Genomic DNA, 19,841 nt, shown 5'->3' with positions numbered 1-19,841 from the left:
TAGTTAATTGTTATAATCTTGATTCCAATCTAATTAATATATGGGACTGAAAGTTGCGTGAAAATTCATATTCACTAGAATATCTGTCAACTTTGTTTAGCTTGGACTTCTTGAAAAATTTAGCATCCTGACAAATTGCAATGTTCAACAGATCCCAATTTTATATATGAATACAGAAATTAAGGTGAAGGGAGAGCATAGTTCTTCAATCAATTGAATAAAGCAGGTTATTGATGGATGGAAAGTTAGGTTTAATTTAAAGTTGCACTATCATCAATAACTGACAAAGTCAGTCTACACACTTGTAATAATGGAAAAAAAACCAACAACCCAGGGTTCTCTCCGGTTCTCTGTTAATAGTACGAATGCTATTCCATACACTAGAACTAGACTTTAACCTGGGCTTGGACATTAATCATTGATCTGTGTCGAGTTCGAGAGAAATGACTGCGTTTCTAAATGTTCGATTTTTTTTTTTTAGAGATATCTCCATTATTGCAGGCCTCATCACCTAAAGTGTCACAGAGCTACTGGGAATCTATCCACATAGAGAATAAACCTATCAAGTAAATAGCATTAATGTTCTTCATTTTGTGTCATACCAGGCTTACTTAAATACATACCAGGCTTACTTTAATACATACCAGGCTTACTTAATACATACCAGGCTTACTTTAATACATACCAGACTTAATTTAATACATACCAGGCTTACTTTAATACATTGTTTCCCCACTATCTTGGCTTTATGCAATGGCAAAAACATTTTTCTGAGAAAAAATTGAAAATAACACCAGTGCTTATAGAATATCCCAGAATTAAAATCAACAGGTTATAACACAAGAACAATTCCAGGAAATGTTTTGTACCTTGTGATATTTTTAATTTGGGTTGGTTGGAAATGGGAAACAAAATTTTATTTGATTTAATTTCCATCGAACTCGAATACATGGACCTCGTTCCTATTGATCATCACAAATCAACTGATGGCATCTAACAATCCACAGTCAGGCTTTATTTTCTGTGAAAGATCTACTACTGTTTTTAAATTTGCAGAACATTGTATCCCACCAGATGACCTGCTTGTTACAGCACTGGCTGTCATTCATGCGTTAAAGCCCTCAACAGCTTTGAAATCTTGTGCCCCATATATTTTTTTTTTGTGAAGGAAAACTTTTCTACAAGTTCATTTTAACTTTATTCCGATGACTAATGCTTGTAATGTAGAAATATTTTTAAAATCTTCACTTGAATAAAGTGTAAAGTTCCACTGATCTGCCCTAAGTGTCACAGCACTCTGTGATCTTCTCTATACTGAGTTTCTCACCAGGTGGGTGTACATATGTGTATGTACAAAATGTAAAATTTGAAGTGGTCATCAAGTTCTGTCTAGATAAAATGCATATTAATCTGAAATGGTTTTCTTATCGTCTAAAAATCTCTGAAATGTGCAGAATACATGGCAGTAACTACAAATACTTGCATTTTACCCCAAAAACATGTACACATTGACAGATTCTTCACATTGACAGATTTTTAAGACATTCACAGTTTTGTGTTTCATTGGTTAAAATCATTAAAACACAACAGGACATAATAATAAATAATGAAGCACGTTTTCCGCTGTCGTAAAACTATTCAGAAGACATTTTCATTTGATAGGAACGCATTTTAGACTGGCGGTCGTGACGTTCCCTAGATTGGTCTTCATTACATTGCCCTGCCATTCTGCTATACTATCACCATTGACTCTTAAGTCCGCCTGAAAAGAAATAAAAACCGAGTATGTCCAGGGGTTACAGAGAATCACGGCTGAATTGAGCTTCCTGTAAATGAGACAGGATGAGCAAATCAAAAAACAGGAATATCTAGCTAAGACAACATCGATCCTTTAAAATATGCTTTAAGGGGCATGGACATGATTTGAGCTGAACATTTTCAAATTTCATTTTTCCATTTTTTAAACAATGTTTAGAATGCTTAACTAAGGTATTTCAAATGGTCAGCAAAAATTTGAATGTTAGTGGTCGAGTTATGAGAGAGACAGAGAGCTCACAATTCTTTATTATGTAAACAAGCTAATGCTATGTTTTGTTTACATAGGTTAAATATACAAGTAAAAGTTTAGAGAATTTTTTCAATTTACAAGTTAATTTGAAACACAATTAAATAGTTTCTAGTGTTTGGCATATCTCAATTTGTTTTAAACATGCTATTTTCTATTAAGCGATCTATATGTAAACAAAAACATGGCACAAGCCTTGATTACATAACAAAGAATTGCGAGTGCTGTATCTCACTTGCAAGTCAACAACTGATATTCAAATTTTGGTTGACCATTAGAAATACTTTAGTTAAGCATTGTAAACAATAAAAATGGTAAAATAAAATTTGAGATTTTTTAAAACTCAAATCATGTCCATGCTCCTTTAATTAAAATGCCCTTGAAGGTTGTACATCTAAGAATATATACATTAGTGAAACATTTAAGAAGAATCCACTGGGAAAGCATTTGTGCCAAATTTGGTTTGGTTTCTGTGTACCTGTAATTTTTCCCAGACTTTCTTTTTGGGCTTCAGTTCCTCCTCAGGTTTTCCCTCCTCAAATCCCTCAAACACCACCCTGTTCCCTGGTGCACTTCCCTGGGGTGGATCTAAAGGTTCTACAGCGCGTGGCTCATCTCTACAAAACAGAGATTGTGGACTAGAGATTAATGTGCACATTCTGTTTGTTGATTTTTCACTAGATTTATATACAATATGTACATGCTGCAACTCATAAACCCTGTATCAATTGATAATTTACACTGAGGCACACATTAACAAGACTTACACTGAGGCACACATTAACATGACTTACACTGAGACACACATTAACATGACTTACACTGAGACACACATTAACATTACACTGAGACACACATTAACATTACATTGAGACACACATTAACATGACTTACACTGAGACACACATTAACATGACTTACACTGAGTCACACATTAACATTACACTGAGACACACATTAACATGACTTACACTGAGACACACATTAACATGACTTACACTGAGACACACATTAACATGACTTACACTGAGACACACATTATCATGACTTACACTGAGACACACATTAACATGACTTACACTGAGACACACATTAACATGACTTACACTGAGACACACATTAACATGACTTACACTGAGACACACATTAACATTACACTGAGGCACACATTAACATGACTTACACTGAGGCACACATTAACATGACTTACACTGAGACACACATTAACATGACTTACACTGAGGCACACATTAACATGACTTACACTGAGGCACACATTAACATGACTTACACTGAGACACACATTAACATGACTTACACTGAGGCACACATTAACATGACTTACACTGAGACACACATTAACATTACACTGAGACACACATTAACATGACTTACACTGAGGCACACATTAACATGACTTACACTGAGACACACATTAACATGACTTACACTGAGGCACACATTAACATGACTTACACTGAGGCACACATTAACATTACACTGAGACACACATTAACATGACTTACACTGAGACACACATTAACATTACACTGAGACACACATTAACATGACTTACACTGAGACACACATTAACATGACTTACACTGAGGCACACATTAACATGACTTACACTGAGGCACACATTAACATTACACTGAGACACACATTAACATGACTTACACTGAGGCACACATTAACATGACTTACACTGAGACACACATTAACATGACTTACACTGAGGCACACATTAACATGACTTACACTGAGACACACATTAACATGACTTACACTGAGGCACACATTAACATGACTTACACTGAGGCACACATTAACATGGCTTGGGATTCTACGCCTCTCATTTTGACTGCCTTTAGATTACAGAGGAACACTCCCAGTCTGTCTTGTAGCTGCTCCATAGGGTACAGTCCAGCCAGACCACTGACCACTGTCCGAGGGTTTTCCTCACCAATGTCCACTGTTTCTATGTACAAGGACTCAGCATCGGGATGCTACACAGGAAACACAACATATTTGTAAAATGTATGTAATCTTTCAAATATTTACAAAAAAATTGAGAAATTCAACTTGCAAGAAAATACCTTTATTCATGTCTTTTGTGATTGAGATATATTTCCTTAAAACACCTGAATTTAATTTTTTTCTAAGTTGAGGTTAGTTTGCCCTTATCCTCATGAAATTTCATATAAATATACTAGATGCCAATTTGTTGGATGGCATTTGGACGACAATGTGTTGTGTTGGTATATGGATGTTGTGTGGATATATGGATGTTGTGTTGGTATATGGATGTTGTGTTGTTATATGGATGTGTTGTGTTGGTATATGGATGTTGTGTTGGTATATGGATGTAGTGTGGGTATATGGATGTTGTGTTGGTATATAGATGTTGCGTTGGTATATGGATGTTGTGTTGGTATATGGATGTTGTGTGGGTATATGGATGCTGTGTGGGTATATGGATGTTGTGTTGGCATATGGATGTGTTGTGTTGGTATATGGATGTTGTGTTGGTATATGGATGTGTTTTGTGGGTATATGGATGTTGTGTTGGTATATGAATTTTGTGTGGGTATATGGATGTGTTGCATTGGTATATGGATGTTGTGTTGGTATATGGATGTGTTGTGTTGGTACATGTGTATATAGATGTTGTGTTGGTATATGGATGTTGTGATGGTATATGGATGTTGTGATGGTATATGGATGTGTTGTGTTGGTATATAGATGTTGTGTTGGTATATGGATGTTGTGTTGGTATATGGATGTGTTGTGTTGGTATATGAATGTTGTGTGGGTATATGGATGTGTTGCATTGGTATATGGATGTTGTGTTGGCATATGGATGTTGTGTTGGTATATGGATGTGTTGTGTTGGTACATGTGTATATAGATGTTGTGTTGGTATATGGATGTTGTGATGGTATATGGATGTGTTGTGTTGGTATATAGATGTTGTGTTGGTATATGGATGTTGTGTTGGTATATGGATGTTGTGTTGGTATGTAGATGTTGTGTTGGTATATGGATGTGTTGTGTTGGTATATGGATGTGTTGTGTTGGTATATGGATGTTGTGTGGGCATATGGATGTTGTGTTGGTATATGGATGTTGTGTGGGTATATGGATGATGTGTTGGTATATGGATGTGTTGTGTTGGTATGTAGATGTTGTGTTGGTATATGGATGTGTTGTGTTGGTATATGGATGTTGTGTTGGTATATGGATGTGTTGTGTTGGTATGTAGATGTTGTGTTGGTATATGGATGTGTTGTGTGGGTATATGGATGTTATGTGGGTATATGGATGTGTTGTGTTGGTATTTAGATGACCTTTTTGACTTGTGTTGTGTTGGTATATGGATGTTGCGTTGGTATATGGATGTTGTGTGGGTATATGGATGTGTTGCATTGGTATATGGATGTGTTGTGTTGGTATATGGATGTTGTGTTGGTATATGGATGTTATGTGGGTATATGGATGCTGTGTTGGCATATGGATGTTGTGTTGGTATATGGATGTGTTGCGTTGGTATATAGATGTTGTATTGGTATATGGATGTTGTGTTGGTATATGGATGTGTTGCATTGGTATATGGATGCTGTGTTGGCATATGGATGTTGTGTTGGTATATGGATGTGTTGATTTGGTATATAGATGTTGTGTTGGTATATAGATGTTGTGTTGGTATATGGATGTTGTATGGGTATATGGATGTTGTGTGGGTATATGGATGTTGCGTTGGTATATGGATGTTGTGATGGTATATGGATGTTGTGTTGGTATATGGATGTGTTGTGTTGGTATTTAGATGACCTTTTTGACTTCAAGGATCTTGCCGACCCGTAGATCTAACAAAGAAGGAACCAATTCATCTGGTACAGCTTTCCCAGCACCAGGCTTCTCTGGAAAATAACAATTTTAATTAATAATCATCAGGCTTCTCTGGAAAATGACATTAGGCTCACTATAAATTAAATATGTTCAATTCATGTTAAGTTGTTATCAAATAACATAATTTCACTTGTAAGATGCAATTTGATTCATTCATTTGACTTTTTCAACATTTTGAATTCATATTGTTTAAACCGAGCTGACACCATATAATATCATCCATGTTTCCATTTTTGTGGTACAGCAATATTGTTCACTATTTTCTTTATCATTATTTGTCAAATTACACAGAATGAGTTTAAAAAAAATCAAATCATAAGGAATGAAAAAAAAATTTGGTTTTGCGATTTATAAATGTAAACTGTCCTAACTTACTTTCATTGCTGAATACACTACAGATATCCTATCGAGACAATCACTTTCTCTCACAACATATAGCACCTACATAATACTGACCTTAAACCTACATAATGCTGACCTTAAACCTAAGTAATGCTGATCTTAAACCTACATAATGCTGACCTTAAACCTACATAATGCTGACCTTAAACCTACATAATGCTGATCTTAAACCTACACAATGTTGACCTTAAACCTACATAATGCTGACCTGAAACCTACATAATGCTGACCTTAAACCTACATAATGCTGATCTTAAACTTACATAATGCTGATCTTAAACCTACATAATGCTGATCTTAAACCTACACAATGCTGATCTGAAACCTACACAATGCTGACCTGAAACCTACATAATGCTGACCTTTTTAAACCTACATAATGCTGACCTTAAACCTACATAATGCTGACCTTAAACATACATAATGCTGATCTTAAACCTACATAATGCTGACCTTAAACCTACATAATGCTGAACTTAAACCTACATAATGCTGACCTTTTTAAACCTACATAATGCTGACCTTAAACCTACATAATGCTGAACTTAAACCTACATAATGCTGACCTGAAACCTACATAATGCTGAACTTAAACCTACATAATGCTGATCTTAAACCTACATAATGCTGACCTTAAACTTACATAATGCTGACCTTAAATCTACATAATGCTGAACTTAAACCTACATAATGCTGATCTTAAACCTACATAAACCTATGGGTCAAAAACTCAACAGCATAAATCATCCATCTCTGCATATGACCACAACCTTTGAGAAGCATCATTGGTCTTTAACTTGGTTGTGGCTGTTCTTCGTTGGGGTATTTTATACAACCTTCACTACCAAGAATAATTTCAAATATCGGGATCTCTGTTACCTTTGAAATTACTATTGCATAGATCACAAAAGTTGAAAATGTGTACAACATAAGCCATGTCTTACTTTTCTTCTCTACAGGGTAGGCCTGTGCCACCAGCTTTTTGTTCTCTGCAGATTCAAACTCCTTCCTAACAGGCTCCAGCAGCTCGTTTAGATAACCCTCAACAGCGATCTTCAAGTCTCCTGGGTGTACTTCCTATTCAAATATAATTGTTAAGAAATTCATGATGCACAATTGTGACTAATTTTGATAATTTCTGTCTCAAGAGAATCTATCAAACAATCAAATCCCCCCCCCCCCCCCCCCAAACCTGCTCTTTATTCTCGGGCATGTTTATTAGTGCAAGATCTGACTATTGCAGAAAATGTCACTATTCTAGGGATTATGGAAGCTAGCTCCTGAGCTTTTGAGTACAACTGCACAGGATGCTACAACTAAGTATTCACTGGTTCAATACTGATCCCATTGGTGCATATATATTACACGTCTATTGCTGAACCCTATCCAGTTGAAATTTTTTGTGTCAATTCAAATTTTGAAAGGGTTTGACAGGGACTATATTTTGTGGCGGAAGGATTCATTAATCAAAAGTTCTAATTCTGCATGATATTACAGTTTCTGTTTCATCCAATGTATCGTCTATTTTTATACCCCTATACGTGTATTTCAGTTTTATAATTTATGATACAGGTAGTTGATACTTGGAACTAGTACAAATATTGTAATTTAATAACTTGGTTGATACATTTTTCCAAACAGAACACCGATTCTTAAAAAAGTTTTAATTAATTTACTCGAAATTTTATATAAAAATTCAGTATTTTCACCAATAATTTGATGGCAAACCCCCACTTTTTTAAGTTGCATTTTAAATTGGAAGACCAGACCTTGAAAATTATGTAAAATTTTAGAAATTGACATTACTCTTAATATGTCCTTTTAAACTCTCAATTTTGATATCATGAAGTTTTTCGTATATCAAGTGCAAAAAGGTCATTATCTATTTCCTTTACTAGTATTAATTTCTTTTTTCATCTGTAAAAAAAAATAAATACAAATAAAGAGGACATGATTATGTATCTATTTTATGTAATGATTGATTGGTGTTGCTTATGTTGTGTTGACACTAACAGAAAAATAAAGTTTAATTGAATAAATTTCAAGTGCAAAAAGGTCATGTTTAGAACACTATAGCTCAATAACAAGCGTTGCGGCCTCAGTTCTTCTTTTTCAATTTCCTAATTCTCCTTCACTGTAGAAATCAAAAATACACTTCCCAAAAAATTGACATTACTCCAAATGTCAGGTGAGAACCTCTTTAAGTCATTCATTTCCCTTCATGCAAAAAGCTGCTTGTTTTCTTTATAATTATGGTGTATTCTTTAGGTAACATGAAAAAAGATGGGAGAATTTATAATTTAATCAAAATGAATACGGTGACTGAATATTGTTTGCCTAATATGGCTTTAGCACAGCAGATCCTTAAATTATGAATTAAAATCAAGCAAGAAAAAAAAAAGGTTTCCTACCTACACAATTTTTCAAAAGGTTTTGTTTTAGATATATCTTGATTTTTCATTTACATGTATTTTCATTAATGAATAAATACATAATTATCCCATTGTTTTGTTTGTTCTTCTACATCTCATCTGAGAAATTTTACACCTAGAGAGATGTCTCCAGCTTTAATAGGGAAATGCCACATATTTAACCTATACATAGTAGCATTGAGGGTTCCTTATCATGCCAATGCCTGCTGTGACATGGGCATTTGTTATTAACATCACAATCATCCAAAAAACTTGTGACTTTCACTTCTGATGCAAGGTGCTTGACGAAGGAATGTCTTTATCTATTTTAGAACATCACTATCTATTTTAGAACATCACTATCTATTTCAGAACGTCACTATCTATTTTAGAACATCACTATCTATTTTAAACATTTTAGGTTTGACTCTGCTGCCAGGATTGTGGATTGAACTCAGAACATCCTGGGTTGCAAAGTGAGCATTCTAACTTCAGTAATATCTATCAAAATAGTATAATAAAAATTTACAATTATCTAATGGAAAGAATTTCACCATGTGTGTTGTTCACATAATTCAGATTTTAAAAAAGAAGAAAAATACTGTTTTCTAAAGGGCATAAATATACAACTTTGTTAAAAATTAAAGGCAATTCTTGAAAATAGGCATAAGCCTGCTTGATATTCACAAATAAAGAATTGTGTCCTTTATTTGTTGATACCTGGAATACGTTTCATACCTGTTTAGCAAAAGCCTTCTCTAGCTCATCGTATGTTGCATACACTGTGTCTCCACCAAATTCGGGTACCCTCTTTATTAGAAAACCTGCAGTAAACAGATCAAATTTGTCAGAATGGAAACATTCTCCATTCTGTGTCTGTGCTTAGAGATGGTGGTGTTTGTACTTTCAATATGAATATGACTGCAAATTTTATAGCAGACATTTTCCCCATGCAATATCATTTAAAAGACTATCTTTGAAGTTTATCTCCACTAAGATACTGAATTAACAAAATTTGACCATTTTCTCATTTGTACACTTTACCCTCTTTGGCTCTGAGTGGGAACAACACGTGTTGACAGAAAGAAAGGACACCATTATCTTTCACATTGCCTGGTTCACAGAAAGCTCTCTTCAGCTTTTTCTTCAGAGCAGCTGGGGAATCCAACAGATCGATTTTAGAGTCCTCCACTGAGGAACTCATCTTGTCTCCAGTAAGGCCAGGTACTGTGCAAAATTCCACTCATTAATATTACAGGTACTATAATTTGTTTCATCATTAACTATAAAATGACTGTACAGTCTGTTTAAATCAGGCCTCATCTTACAGTCCATCAGGAGAAGGGAGGCTGGTAATGATAAAGTCTGATGACTGCACATTTCCCTGAATTCCAACTTATACTTAAAAGAAATGTGGCAGAAAACTGGGAGAAACCTTAGTCATGGATTTTTTTCACAACATATTTCAACTGATAATCTTTCAAAAATGTTTTAAATGATCTGTTGTCACAATAAAGTAATAAAGGAAATTGTGAATCACTATGACCCTAACCGTAGGCCACGTTCAATTGTGGGAATTTTTTTTTTTGATTTATCACCTTGACCTTCATTAGTCACTTGCTTTAACCTTGACCTTTCAGTTCATGTAGAAGTCTTTGTTATGTATGGTTCAAAAGTTGTCTACAAACAAGTCAAAAAACATTTGTTCCCAATCTTTTGATCTTCGGGGCATGAAAATGGACCTTATAAAATTGATTTCAAGTTCAGTTAAAATTAGCAATTTCACAGGTATGCTTTTCCCCACTACATGCAACTGAGAGCATAGAGCAATAATACTATATATTTAAACATATTCCAACCCAGGGATTATACCTTTAGAATGTACAAATGCTTATGTGTAGTAAAGATTAAGTAGAGAGTTTACCCATGTACAAACGCATATGTGTAGAAAAGATTAAGTATAGAGTTTACCCATGGGATTCATGTGTAGAAAAGATTAAGTATAGAGTTTACCCATGGGATTCATGTGTAGAAAAGATTAAGTAGAGAGTTTACCCATGGGATTCATGTGTAGAAAAGATTAAGTAGAGAGTTTACCCATGGGATTCATGTGTAGAAAAGATTAAGTAGAGAGTTTACCCATGGGATTCATGTGTAGAAAAGATTAAGTAGAGAGTTTACCCATGGGATTCATGTGTAGAAAAGATTAAGTATAGAGTTTACCCATGGGATTCATGTGTAGTAAAGATTAAGTATAGAGTTTACCCATGGGATTCATGTGTAGAAAAGATTAAGTAGAGAGTTTACCCATGGGATTCATGTGTAGTAAAGATTAAGTAGAGAGTTTACCCATGGGATTCATGTGTAGTAAAGATTAAGTATAGAGTTTACCCATGGGATTCATGTGTAGAAAAGATTAAGTAGAGAGCTTACCCATGGGATTCATGAGGTGAATTCGTTTGGTATATCCTAAATGAGGCAAGTACTGAAAGACAAAATAAAGCAAAAGATAATTTTACCACACCTGAACCAGTAATGAATAATTAATGTTCTTGTTATAACAACATTATAAATCTGATAAAGAATACAAGTTAGAGTAGGACAAACAGTTTTATTTTGTTACAGTAATGAGATAGTGTGATTCACATTAAATATTCAAAAAAAAGTTTTCACATCAACTGAGGAACATGAACATATCATGTACTGTACAACGTTGCTCCTCATGCCTATATATGGGAAATACCCAAACATGTGAATGTGCGCATCATAAAATCAGTCTCACTTTCAAAGGCTTGAGGAAATTTGACGATTCACCTGGCATGTACATGTAATGGTTTTATTACCAATATTTTCAGGTCAATCTGAGAAATCTGTGCCTGATCTCACGATTTGATTTTAGATTTGTTTTGCTAGTGCAGCTTGGGGACACAAGCAAAACACCAAGTGATGTTTCTTCAGCACATCAAGTTGGGCTTCACTGCGGTGCCTTCAAAATTCACAAGCACTTGTTGATCGATGGAAAATTGCAGACCCTCTCCGATGGCCTTAACAGTCACGACGACAACCGTGTGAATTATTCACGGTAAATCACATGGCTGAATATTTTATAGCCACGTGTAATTTTTTACCGTCACAAGCGCATACTTAACCCCCAGTGTAAATAACCAGTTTTACAGTATTGTATATATACCAATCTGTTTTCAGTATAGCATATATATATTAAATTGTTTTCAGTATAGTACATATACTAAATTGTTTTCAGTACCTTTTCAGCAAAAGTAAAGATCTTCCTTTGATCCACCCCACCAAACTGGGCATCCACCTTTAAGTATTCTTCATCAAGGGCCTACATAATGATCAATTCAATGCATGATAAAAAAGTCAAATGAAATCCATATTGAACATAAAAAATATCATAGTTTACTATTTAAACTTAAAAAAAAAATTCTGATTTCAATAACAAGTACTATACTTGCATTTTATCTAAGTAAACATGTTATATTGGTAAATTAATATCAATTGCATGCATTTGACACACAGTAACCTTACCTGTAGTCCTGGGTACAGGAGACCACTCAGTAGGGGATTCCCCACTTGTTTGACCACCTCTGCTCCCGCCTTCTTGGCATCATGCTCCGTTACCATGGACGACAGCCTGTACACATCTAATGTGTACTCTCTTGAAAGAAATAAAAAATATTTAGAAATTTAGAAATTCACATGCATGCATTACATGTAGACATGGACATGTTAAATCCAGTTAGGAGTCATCTTACTTATTAACATCAGACAAAAATTACTGTAAATCAATATCAAATTATATAACCTCCATACATGTATCATGTAAATGTATAACATTTCTTTCAACACCTTCCTTGCAATGCTTGGATGGTCTTCTTTAAGAGAGACGAGCACACTAGAGGATCTACATTTTTGTTTAAACTCATTTGATGAATACAATTTTCACCAAACTCATACCACTGCAATCCAATGAACACTGTTAACACTCACTTGCTGAGCTGGTAGTTAGATCCCTTGACAAACTTGAGTTTCTCCAGTGGAACTCCTATAGATTTGAGCATGGCTTTTATGACTCTCTCGTAATACTGGACTCGCAAACTCAGGAGATCCCACGGGGCCTTCATGTTGTCTAGGTAGGCATGTAAATCAGCAAACAAAATGGTGACCTAGTCAAAATAAGAAACGATACACTGTACCATCCTGGGTTTCATTTTTCTTGAGTCTCACTGTAAAAATTAATAATGTAAACTTTGCATTGCTCCTTGGGAGAAATAAAACAACTGAATCATCAAGACACATGTACATGGAGCCTGCAATTGATATCTCTAAATTGTATTTTTTTAAAAACCTCCCAGCTATCTGCCTGACCTTTCCTGTATATATAAATTTAATCCTTACCAACTACTACAATGCTGTAGATTATTAGATTTATAGATTTCGTAGGTACAGTACGGCCATCGCGGATCCCGTATTAGACCGCGCTCCCCCCGCGGTATGTTAATCCTTCCCGCGCTATCCCTTCGCGGGATTTCATCGCGGGGCAGATTTACACCGCCACAGTGTGAAGTACCGTTATTTACCTGTTAGGACAAACTAACTGTACGATAGCTATTTCATTCGTCGGCAAAAATTGAGTACGGCTTGCTTATGGACAGCTATCTCGCATTACATACTGGTATATTAATTAAATCATTTTAGAAAAATGAAAAATAAAATCAGGGACCTACTATATACCAGATATACTTAGGATTTAGCATATTTAATACACCTCCAATTGTTTTATTCTAAAAAAAAACAAAAACAAAAACAAAAAAACCCAGCATTTAATTTTGTTTTTTAATAGTATTTTTATGTTACAATCAATGATAAGGATTAGGAGCTGTGTCCTAATATTTTTTACAGTGAAAAAATAATACAAATAGATCTACAAATGACCATATACGAGTGCAAGATTAATATGTTCTGTCTGTTTTAATGGTGTTTGTGTAGATTTCGAGAATTGGTTCAATAATTTATTAGTAACAAAATATTATTTTGTATGTTTTAAGAATAACAAAATGTAAATTTTATATTATGCTAAAAGAAAGATTTTTGCTTTCTCATTTCAATCGAACATCGTTTATATGTACACCTGTTGGGTCCCTGCTGCACGTGTTCTTAAAACAACACACGGGGGAGAAGACCCTGTGTGTATATGTTCAACGCGTCGAATACAGGATGTCAAAATGGTAACGTCTCTACTCCAGGGCATGCGATCTGCTTATCAGCTTACAATTACCTACATGTATACCCAACAAATTTTACCAGTAATTAAACTAGGGTGTTTGTTTTTAATTCCTTCGTCAAGTGCTGGTTTCCTCGCTTACAACTTACTAATTCCTTTTATTACGGTACAAATGAATGTCAGTACCATCAAAATTACTCTCTAATTGCATGTTAAATCAAAATTTAATATACGCTGTAGAGGAAGGCCACACATATACGACAGGGGTGGCGTATACCCCAAAACTGTGTTTTACTTGTTATCTACTTTTTGGTATTATATTACCTCCTTTAAAATATGCATTGCGTTTTTTTCTCCTCTCTCTCAGATGTTCAAAGCCCCAGAAATGTAATTAAAATTTGAGAATTTGGATCCAATTAATATTTTATTTCAATTAGATTGATGCTTTATTTGTATTGATTACCAAGTGGTGTTTGTGTGGCTAGTCTAATGTTGTCTTAGCAGTTTCACGGGTAGAGCGTGCGCTGATCGAGGTCTGGGACGTTGAAGCAGACAGGAAGTGTTATGTAACAGATATACACATACCCGAGACGTTCTCTACACAATGAAACCTGTTAAGTTAGGACGTCTTCACAATGTATAGAAGAGAAAATGTACTGTGTTAAGTATAGCTATAGGGACACCTATATAATACTCTCTTTCGAATTGGGGAAAAATGGTTTGGAGAGAATATTAATTAGAACATATCATCACACCACTTGTCCCCTCTAATCTAACATTTTGTATCTACATCTTTCGTATGCTGTGGGTCACGTTTATGGAGACGTAACTTGGGCAGATTTCTGTCAAATGGTTAAAAATTGTCCTCACTTTACACGTTTTATCCCCCCTCTCAAATTTTATATAGAGTTTGATGATACTAGGCTTTCCTTTTCCTACTTTAATATTTGCGTGATACATGTTTTTCTTAATATATATTTGTACAAATACATGTATAGACTTATATTCCTGAAAAATAAGTTATGAAACCACCAATCTGTGATCTTTATAAAGATTCTCTCTCTCTCTAACAGGGAAAATCAGTTTTCGTGAAGTTACTTTTGCTGTTTCATGGGTAAAGCGTGTGCCGATCGATGTCTAGGGTGTTGGAGCAGACGGTATTCGGAGCAGACAGGGCGTGTTATGTAACAGATATACACATACCCATGACCGTTTCTTCACAGTCCAGTCAGCTATGTTAAATAGTACTCTCTCTCTCTCTCTCTCAAATTTTATAAAGATTAGAATTTGCTGATGCAAGGTTTTCCTTTCCCTATTTTGATATAAATTTATGTTATCCATGTTTTGTTTTTAAATATTTATACAAATACATTGTATAGAATTAAATTCCTGAAAAACAATTAATATGTGATTGATACTGACAGGGATAATCAGTTTTCGTGAAGTTACCTTTGCCGTTTTACGGATAAAGCGTATATATATGCACTTGTATATGGTCATCTTCCGACATTGGTATATGGTAATCTACCCTTATATTGAATGTGTGGTTCAATAAAGGTAACATGAGAAGTTTTTGTAAAATGTGTTTTACAAGCGATGCATGCACATGTATATGGCAATTTAATGATTTATTTATAGTATTGCTGAACAAACGATTTGTTTTCAGTTTATGATCAGTATATTTTTTTTTACGTTAACGGGACAGCGGGACCGCGGGGGGCGCGCGCGGGATATGCAGGGTTACCTGAGCTATACCGCGGTAGCTCTATCCCGCGGGGGAGCGCAGAAAATACGGAATCCGCGCTGGCCGTACTGTACCACAATGAAATTCACAATTATATATAAGATGTTTATTTCGTAGGTACCACAATGAAATTCACAATTATATATAAGATGTTTATTTCGTAGGTACCACAATGAAATTCACAATTATATATAAGATGTTTATTTCGTAGGTACCACGATGAAATTCACAATTATATAAGATGTTTCAATGTACAGAAATGATATCAATGGAATAATATCCTAACAAAACTGTCAAATCATGGCAAGCCATGTAAACTTCACCCCCATAAATTTCAAAGATTCCACAGTATGCAGTAATAAAAACTCTGTCAAACAGGGATCGTTGGAATTACCAAACAATTCTAAAACCAGATAGGAATAACTAAGTGTTATGATTTACTGATCTGTATGTGTATACACACAAACTACATGTAAATAAAGTGAGTTCTATGGACAAGTGAATAAAGTTTGAGTGTGAACAATGAGCATTATCACAAACCTCACACCCGGCCCTGAGGAAATCAGCTATCTTGGACATGGGAACAAAGTAGGCCACGTGGGGTTTACCGGTGGTGGCAGTCCCCCAGTACACCTTCACATCTCTCTCCTTCAGGACGGACATCAGTTTATCCTCTCCGATTATTTCCTATAAAAATACAAAAATATGAATTCATGCAATTGAAATTTCTGTCATGACAAAAATTACTGGTACATGTATTAACATTAAAAACTTCATAAACCAATACATTTGTAGTTTTGTTCCTTTAGAAAAATATCTCTGTAATACTAAACATATTTTCTCTACCTGAAGGTTTCTTTTGATGATTGTAAATTTTTCATCAGGTGAGAGTGATACTGAAGTAGACTCCATTTTCTCAGTCAAACCATTGACATCCATGCTGTAAATAATGAGTAATGTTCAGTAAATGCTGTAAATAATGAGTAATGTTTAGTGAATGCTGTAAATAACAAGTAATGTTCAGTGAATGCTGTAAATAAGGAGTAATGTTCAGTAAATACTGTAAAGTTCGGTAAATAATGAGTAATGTTCAGTAAATAATGAGTAATGTTCAGTAAATGCTGTAAATAAGAGGTAATGTTCAGTAAATGCTGTAAATAATGAGTAATGTTCAGTAAATGCTGTAAATAATGAGTAATGTTCAGTAAATGCTGTAAATAATGAGTAATATTCAGTAAATGCTGTAAATAACAAGTAATGGTTCTAGTGACAAAAATTTAATCCAGGCAACTACACCAGAGACAAATTCGTGGGGGAGATATTGTGACTAAATTTCAAAGTTGTACATGCATCTGTTACAGAAAAAACATGACCCCGGATGGACAGCCAGCCAGTCAACCGGACAGACAGCGGCATAACATAATATGTCCCGTCTAATGACGGGCGTATAACAAATTGGGAATTTTCTATCAATGTATCGACAAATGATTTCAACTAAAAGAATCATATTTCTTTAATTCTTTACGGTAATATTTGTTGTGAGACATCAGGAATCGTCATAGGCTCATTCTAGAATTGTCGTAGCTCTACAACATGCGCACTGCCATGATCTGTACTCTCGATTTAATACTGGAAGTGAACATTTTAGTTAACTCATATATTGTTTCAGAATGAGTAAATTACGATGTCAGTGGTCTATTTTTCAGCAAGTGAATTGGGAATTTTTAGTCTCAAAATTGGGAAAAATCAACGTTTTTTTGGCATTGGGAATGGTACCATTTATCGGTACCAGTTTATAAGAAAAAACCGCTGGTTATAAGGAAAAAAACCGCTGGTTACTCTAGCAGGCTAGTAGTGAACAAGAGTACCGCAAACGGTACATAATACGCCCGTGAATTGCTTACATAATACGCCCGTGAAATGCTTACATAATACTTCCGTGAAATGCTTACATAATACTTCCGTGAAATGCTTACATAATACGCCCGTGAAATGCTTACATAATACGCCCGTGAAATGCTTACATAGGGTGTTTTTCTTGTGCTATAATTTGTATAACTTTGCTTCAGGTATTATCAGCCATCATGAGGCTGTGACAAACTTTCATATGAACAAAGGGTCTTAACTTAAAAATCTAGATTTCCTCAAAATGGACCAACAACCTGTAATTTTTTCAAAAATGGAAGAAAATCAAAATCCTTCCCCAGATGCACATCTTCAATACCCATACAAACACTCCACAAAATAAGAAGGTCCTCACTTGAAAACTGTGGGAGGAGTAGGGCGAACAAATTATGTACCCTCCATAGAATATTAATTTCCAAATAGACTAAGTTCAACAACCTGTAATTTTCTCAAAAATTGTAGAAAATCAAAATCCATCCCACATGTACATCTTCAATACCCATACAAACACTCCACAAAATAAGAAGGCTCTCACTTGAAAACTATGGGAGGAGTAGGGTGGACAAATTATGTACCCTCCATATAATAATTATTTCCAAATAAAGGGGCAAAACTCCTGGAAAAAAGGTCGAAATGGATCAAAATTGCAGTATGATCTAGAGTGACCCACAAAGAAGCTACACAGCAAGTTTCAGCATGATATGTGAAAGGGAAATAAAATTATAAAGAGAAAACCCCGAACGGACGGACGGAAAGACGGACGGATGTACAGACATCGCTGTACCATAATACGTCCCATCTAAATATGGGCGTATAAAAATGAATTAATGATACAGGAATTTCAACAGTCTATCTCTCTCTCTGAAGCAGATGTAGGACTCTGTGGTGTCTTTCTATAATTTCAACATCACTGAGATATTATATCGAATCATTACAGAGCCATAGGGCTATACGTAATATCGTGAATAATAAGATTGATTGATTGATTGTGGTTTTGTGCCGTTTTGGCAATATTTCAGCCATTTTACAGCAGTTAACTAATTGAAATATATTTGGTTGTGAGTGATTGAGCTTCCCTAATGGCCCCCAGTAAGCCTACCCTTTTTCGTAAATCAGGGAAATAATTAATCCAAGATTCCTCTGACTCTTACCCCTGCTTTTATGTTGTGACATGTGCGGGGGAGAGTCGGAGCAGACTCCATATTGAAAAGTGGGAATTCATTGACACTAGCTGGTGTCACTGCTTTAACTACCTCTCACAACTTTATTTCGCAAATCTATCTTCCAAGACATGTGGATTCAGTTACCAGAAGATAGATCATAATTAATACGATGCCATCACCGTTTAAACGATGAAATTTTGTCTGTTTACTGTTCTGACGTCATGCTCAACAAAATTGAATGGCGAGGCGGCGACCTATTTCAAGTGATGCTTATTTTGTCGGTGTTAGGGCTGTTTAAACGATGATAGCATCGTGTAAATCATGATCTATTCGTAGAATAATCTTTCAATAACCGAATCCTCGCATTGTGGAAGATAGATCCCCGAAATAAAGTTGTAAGAGGTCGGTAAAGCAGCGACACCAGCTAGTGTTGTTGAATTCCCACTTTATAATATGGAGTCCGCTCTGACTCTCCCCTGCACGTGTCACAATGCGGGAGTAAGAGTCAGAGGAATCTCGGATTAGGAAACGATAACAGGGGGGTTATGATTCTTGACATGGGACACCCTTTACATCCCATTCGACGGACACAAAAATTAAAAATACATAAACAGGTAAAAATACAAATCATTTCGTGTATAGGAACAGTTGCATAACAAAGGTATTCACATTTTTCTAAAAATCGCATTCCTGTAAATATTATATTTGTATTTATGATTGTCAATATTTAATAAATATATCAATAAAGTGAATAAATTGGAGTACCAAATACACACACTGCCTACCTTTGTTACTTAAAGACGTTTCACAATCCTCCAAAACCTCAAAAATCACTAAAATATGGCTAAATCAACTTTCACAAGGTTTCATCATCACATCAAGTGCCCACGTTAGTGAGAGAACTAGTTTCCGACAGATGTCGTAAAATGTTAGTATTTGTTATCCAAAACGACACAGCAAGGTGATCATAATTAGGCCCATCTCACGAAACTTA

The 19,841-nt window shown here is 35.1% G+C and overlaps 1 protein-coding gene across 2 annotated transcripts; it reads right to left on the bottom strand.

Annotated features, from left to right (window-relative positions):
* Nucleotides 1-1,174: 1,174 nt before the first annotated feature.
* LOC125674120 (tyrosine--tRNA ligase, cytoplasmic-like) lies at nucleotides 1,175-19,779 on the bottom strand. 2 transcript variants are annotated; one of them, XM_048911164.2, is made up of 14 exons: nucleotides 19,633-19,779; nucleotides 16,626-16,719; nucleotides 16,320-16,466; nucleotides 12,802-12,977; nucleotides 12,340-12,469; nucleotides 12,056-12,136; nucleotides 11,224-11,275; nucleotides 9,835-10,017; nucleotides 9,529-9,614; nucleotides 7,324-7,456; nucleotides 5,900-5,988; nucleotides 3,881-4,074; nucleotides 2,544-2,682; nucleotides 1,175-1,762 (listed from the first exon to the last, which is right to left on the bottom strand). In XM_048911164.2, exons 2-14 carry the CDS (start codon nucleotides 16,716-16,718, stop codon nucleotides 1,652-1,654), a joined length of 1,614 nt encoding a protein of 537 aa, XP_048767121.2. In that variant the 5' UTR covers nucleotide 16,719; nucleotides 19,633-19,779; the 3' UTR covers nucleotides 1,175-1,651. The 2 variants fall into 2 exon arrangements, with proteins under 2 accessions (XP_048767121.2, XP_056013989.1); XM_056158014.1 differs by having other exon boundaries at nucleotides 19,624-19,733.
* Between the last annotated feature and the right edge of the window lie 62 nt (nucleotides 19,780-19,841).

Source organism: Ostrea edulis, chromosome 3 (assembly GCF_947568905.1).
Source record: "Ostrea edulis chromosome 3, xbOstEdul1.1, whole genome shotgun sequence".
NCBI classification, from domain to species: domain Eukaryota; kingdom Metazoa; phylum Mollusca; class Bivalvia; order Ostreida; family Ostreidae; genus Ostrea; species Ostrea edulis.
This window is presented reverse-complemented; position numbering and strand designations above follow the sequence as displayed.

Bases quoted from the DNA above. Each gene is read 5' to 3' on its own strand.
- LOC125674120 (XM_048911164.2), bottom strand. From the start codon at position 16,718: ATGGATGTCAATGGTTTGACTGAGAAAATGGAGTCTACTTCAGTATCA. The intron at 12,470-12,801 runs GTGAGTGTTAAC...ATTTCTTTCAAG, and splicing joins TCTAACTACCAGCTCAGCAA to AGAGTACACATTAGATGTGT. The intron at 4,075-5,899 runs GTCATCTAAATA...TTTCCTGTGTAG, and splicing joins AGATCCTTGAAGTCAAAAAG to CATCCCGATGCTGAGTCCTT.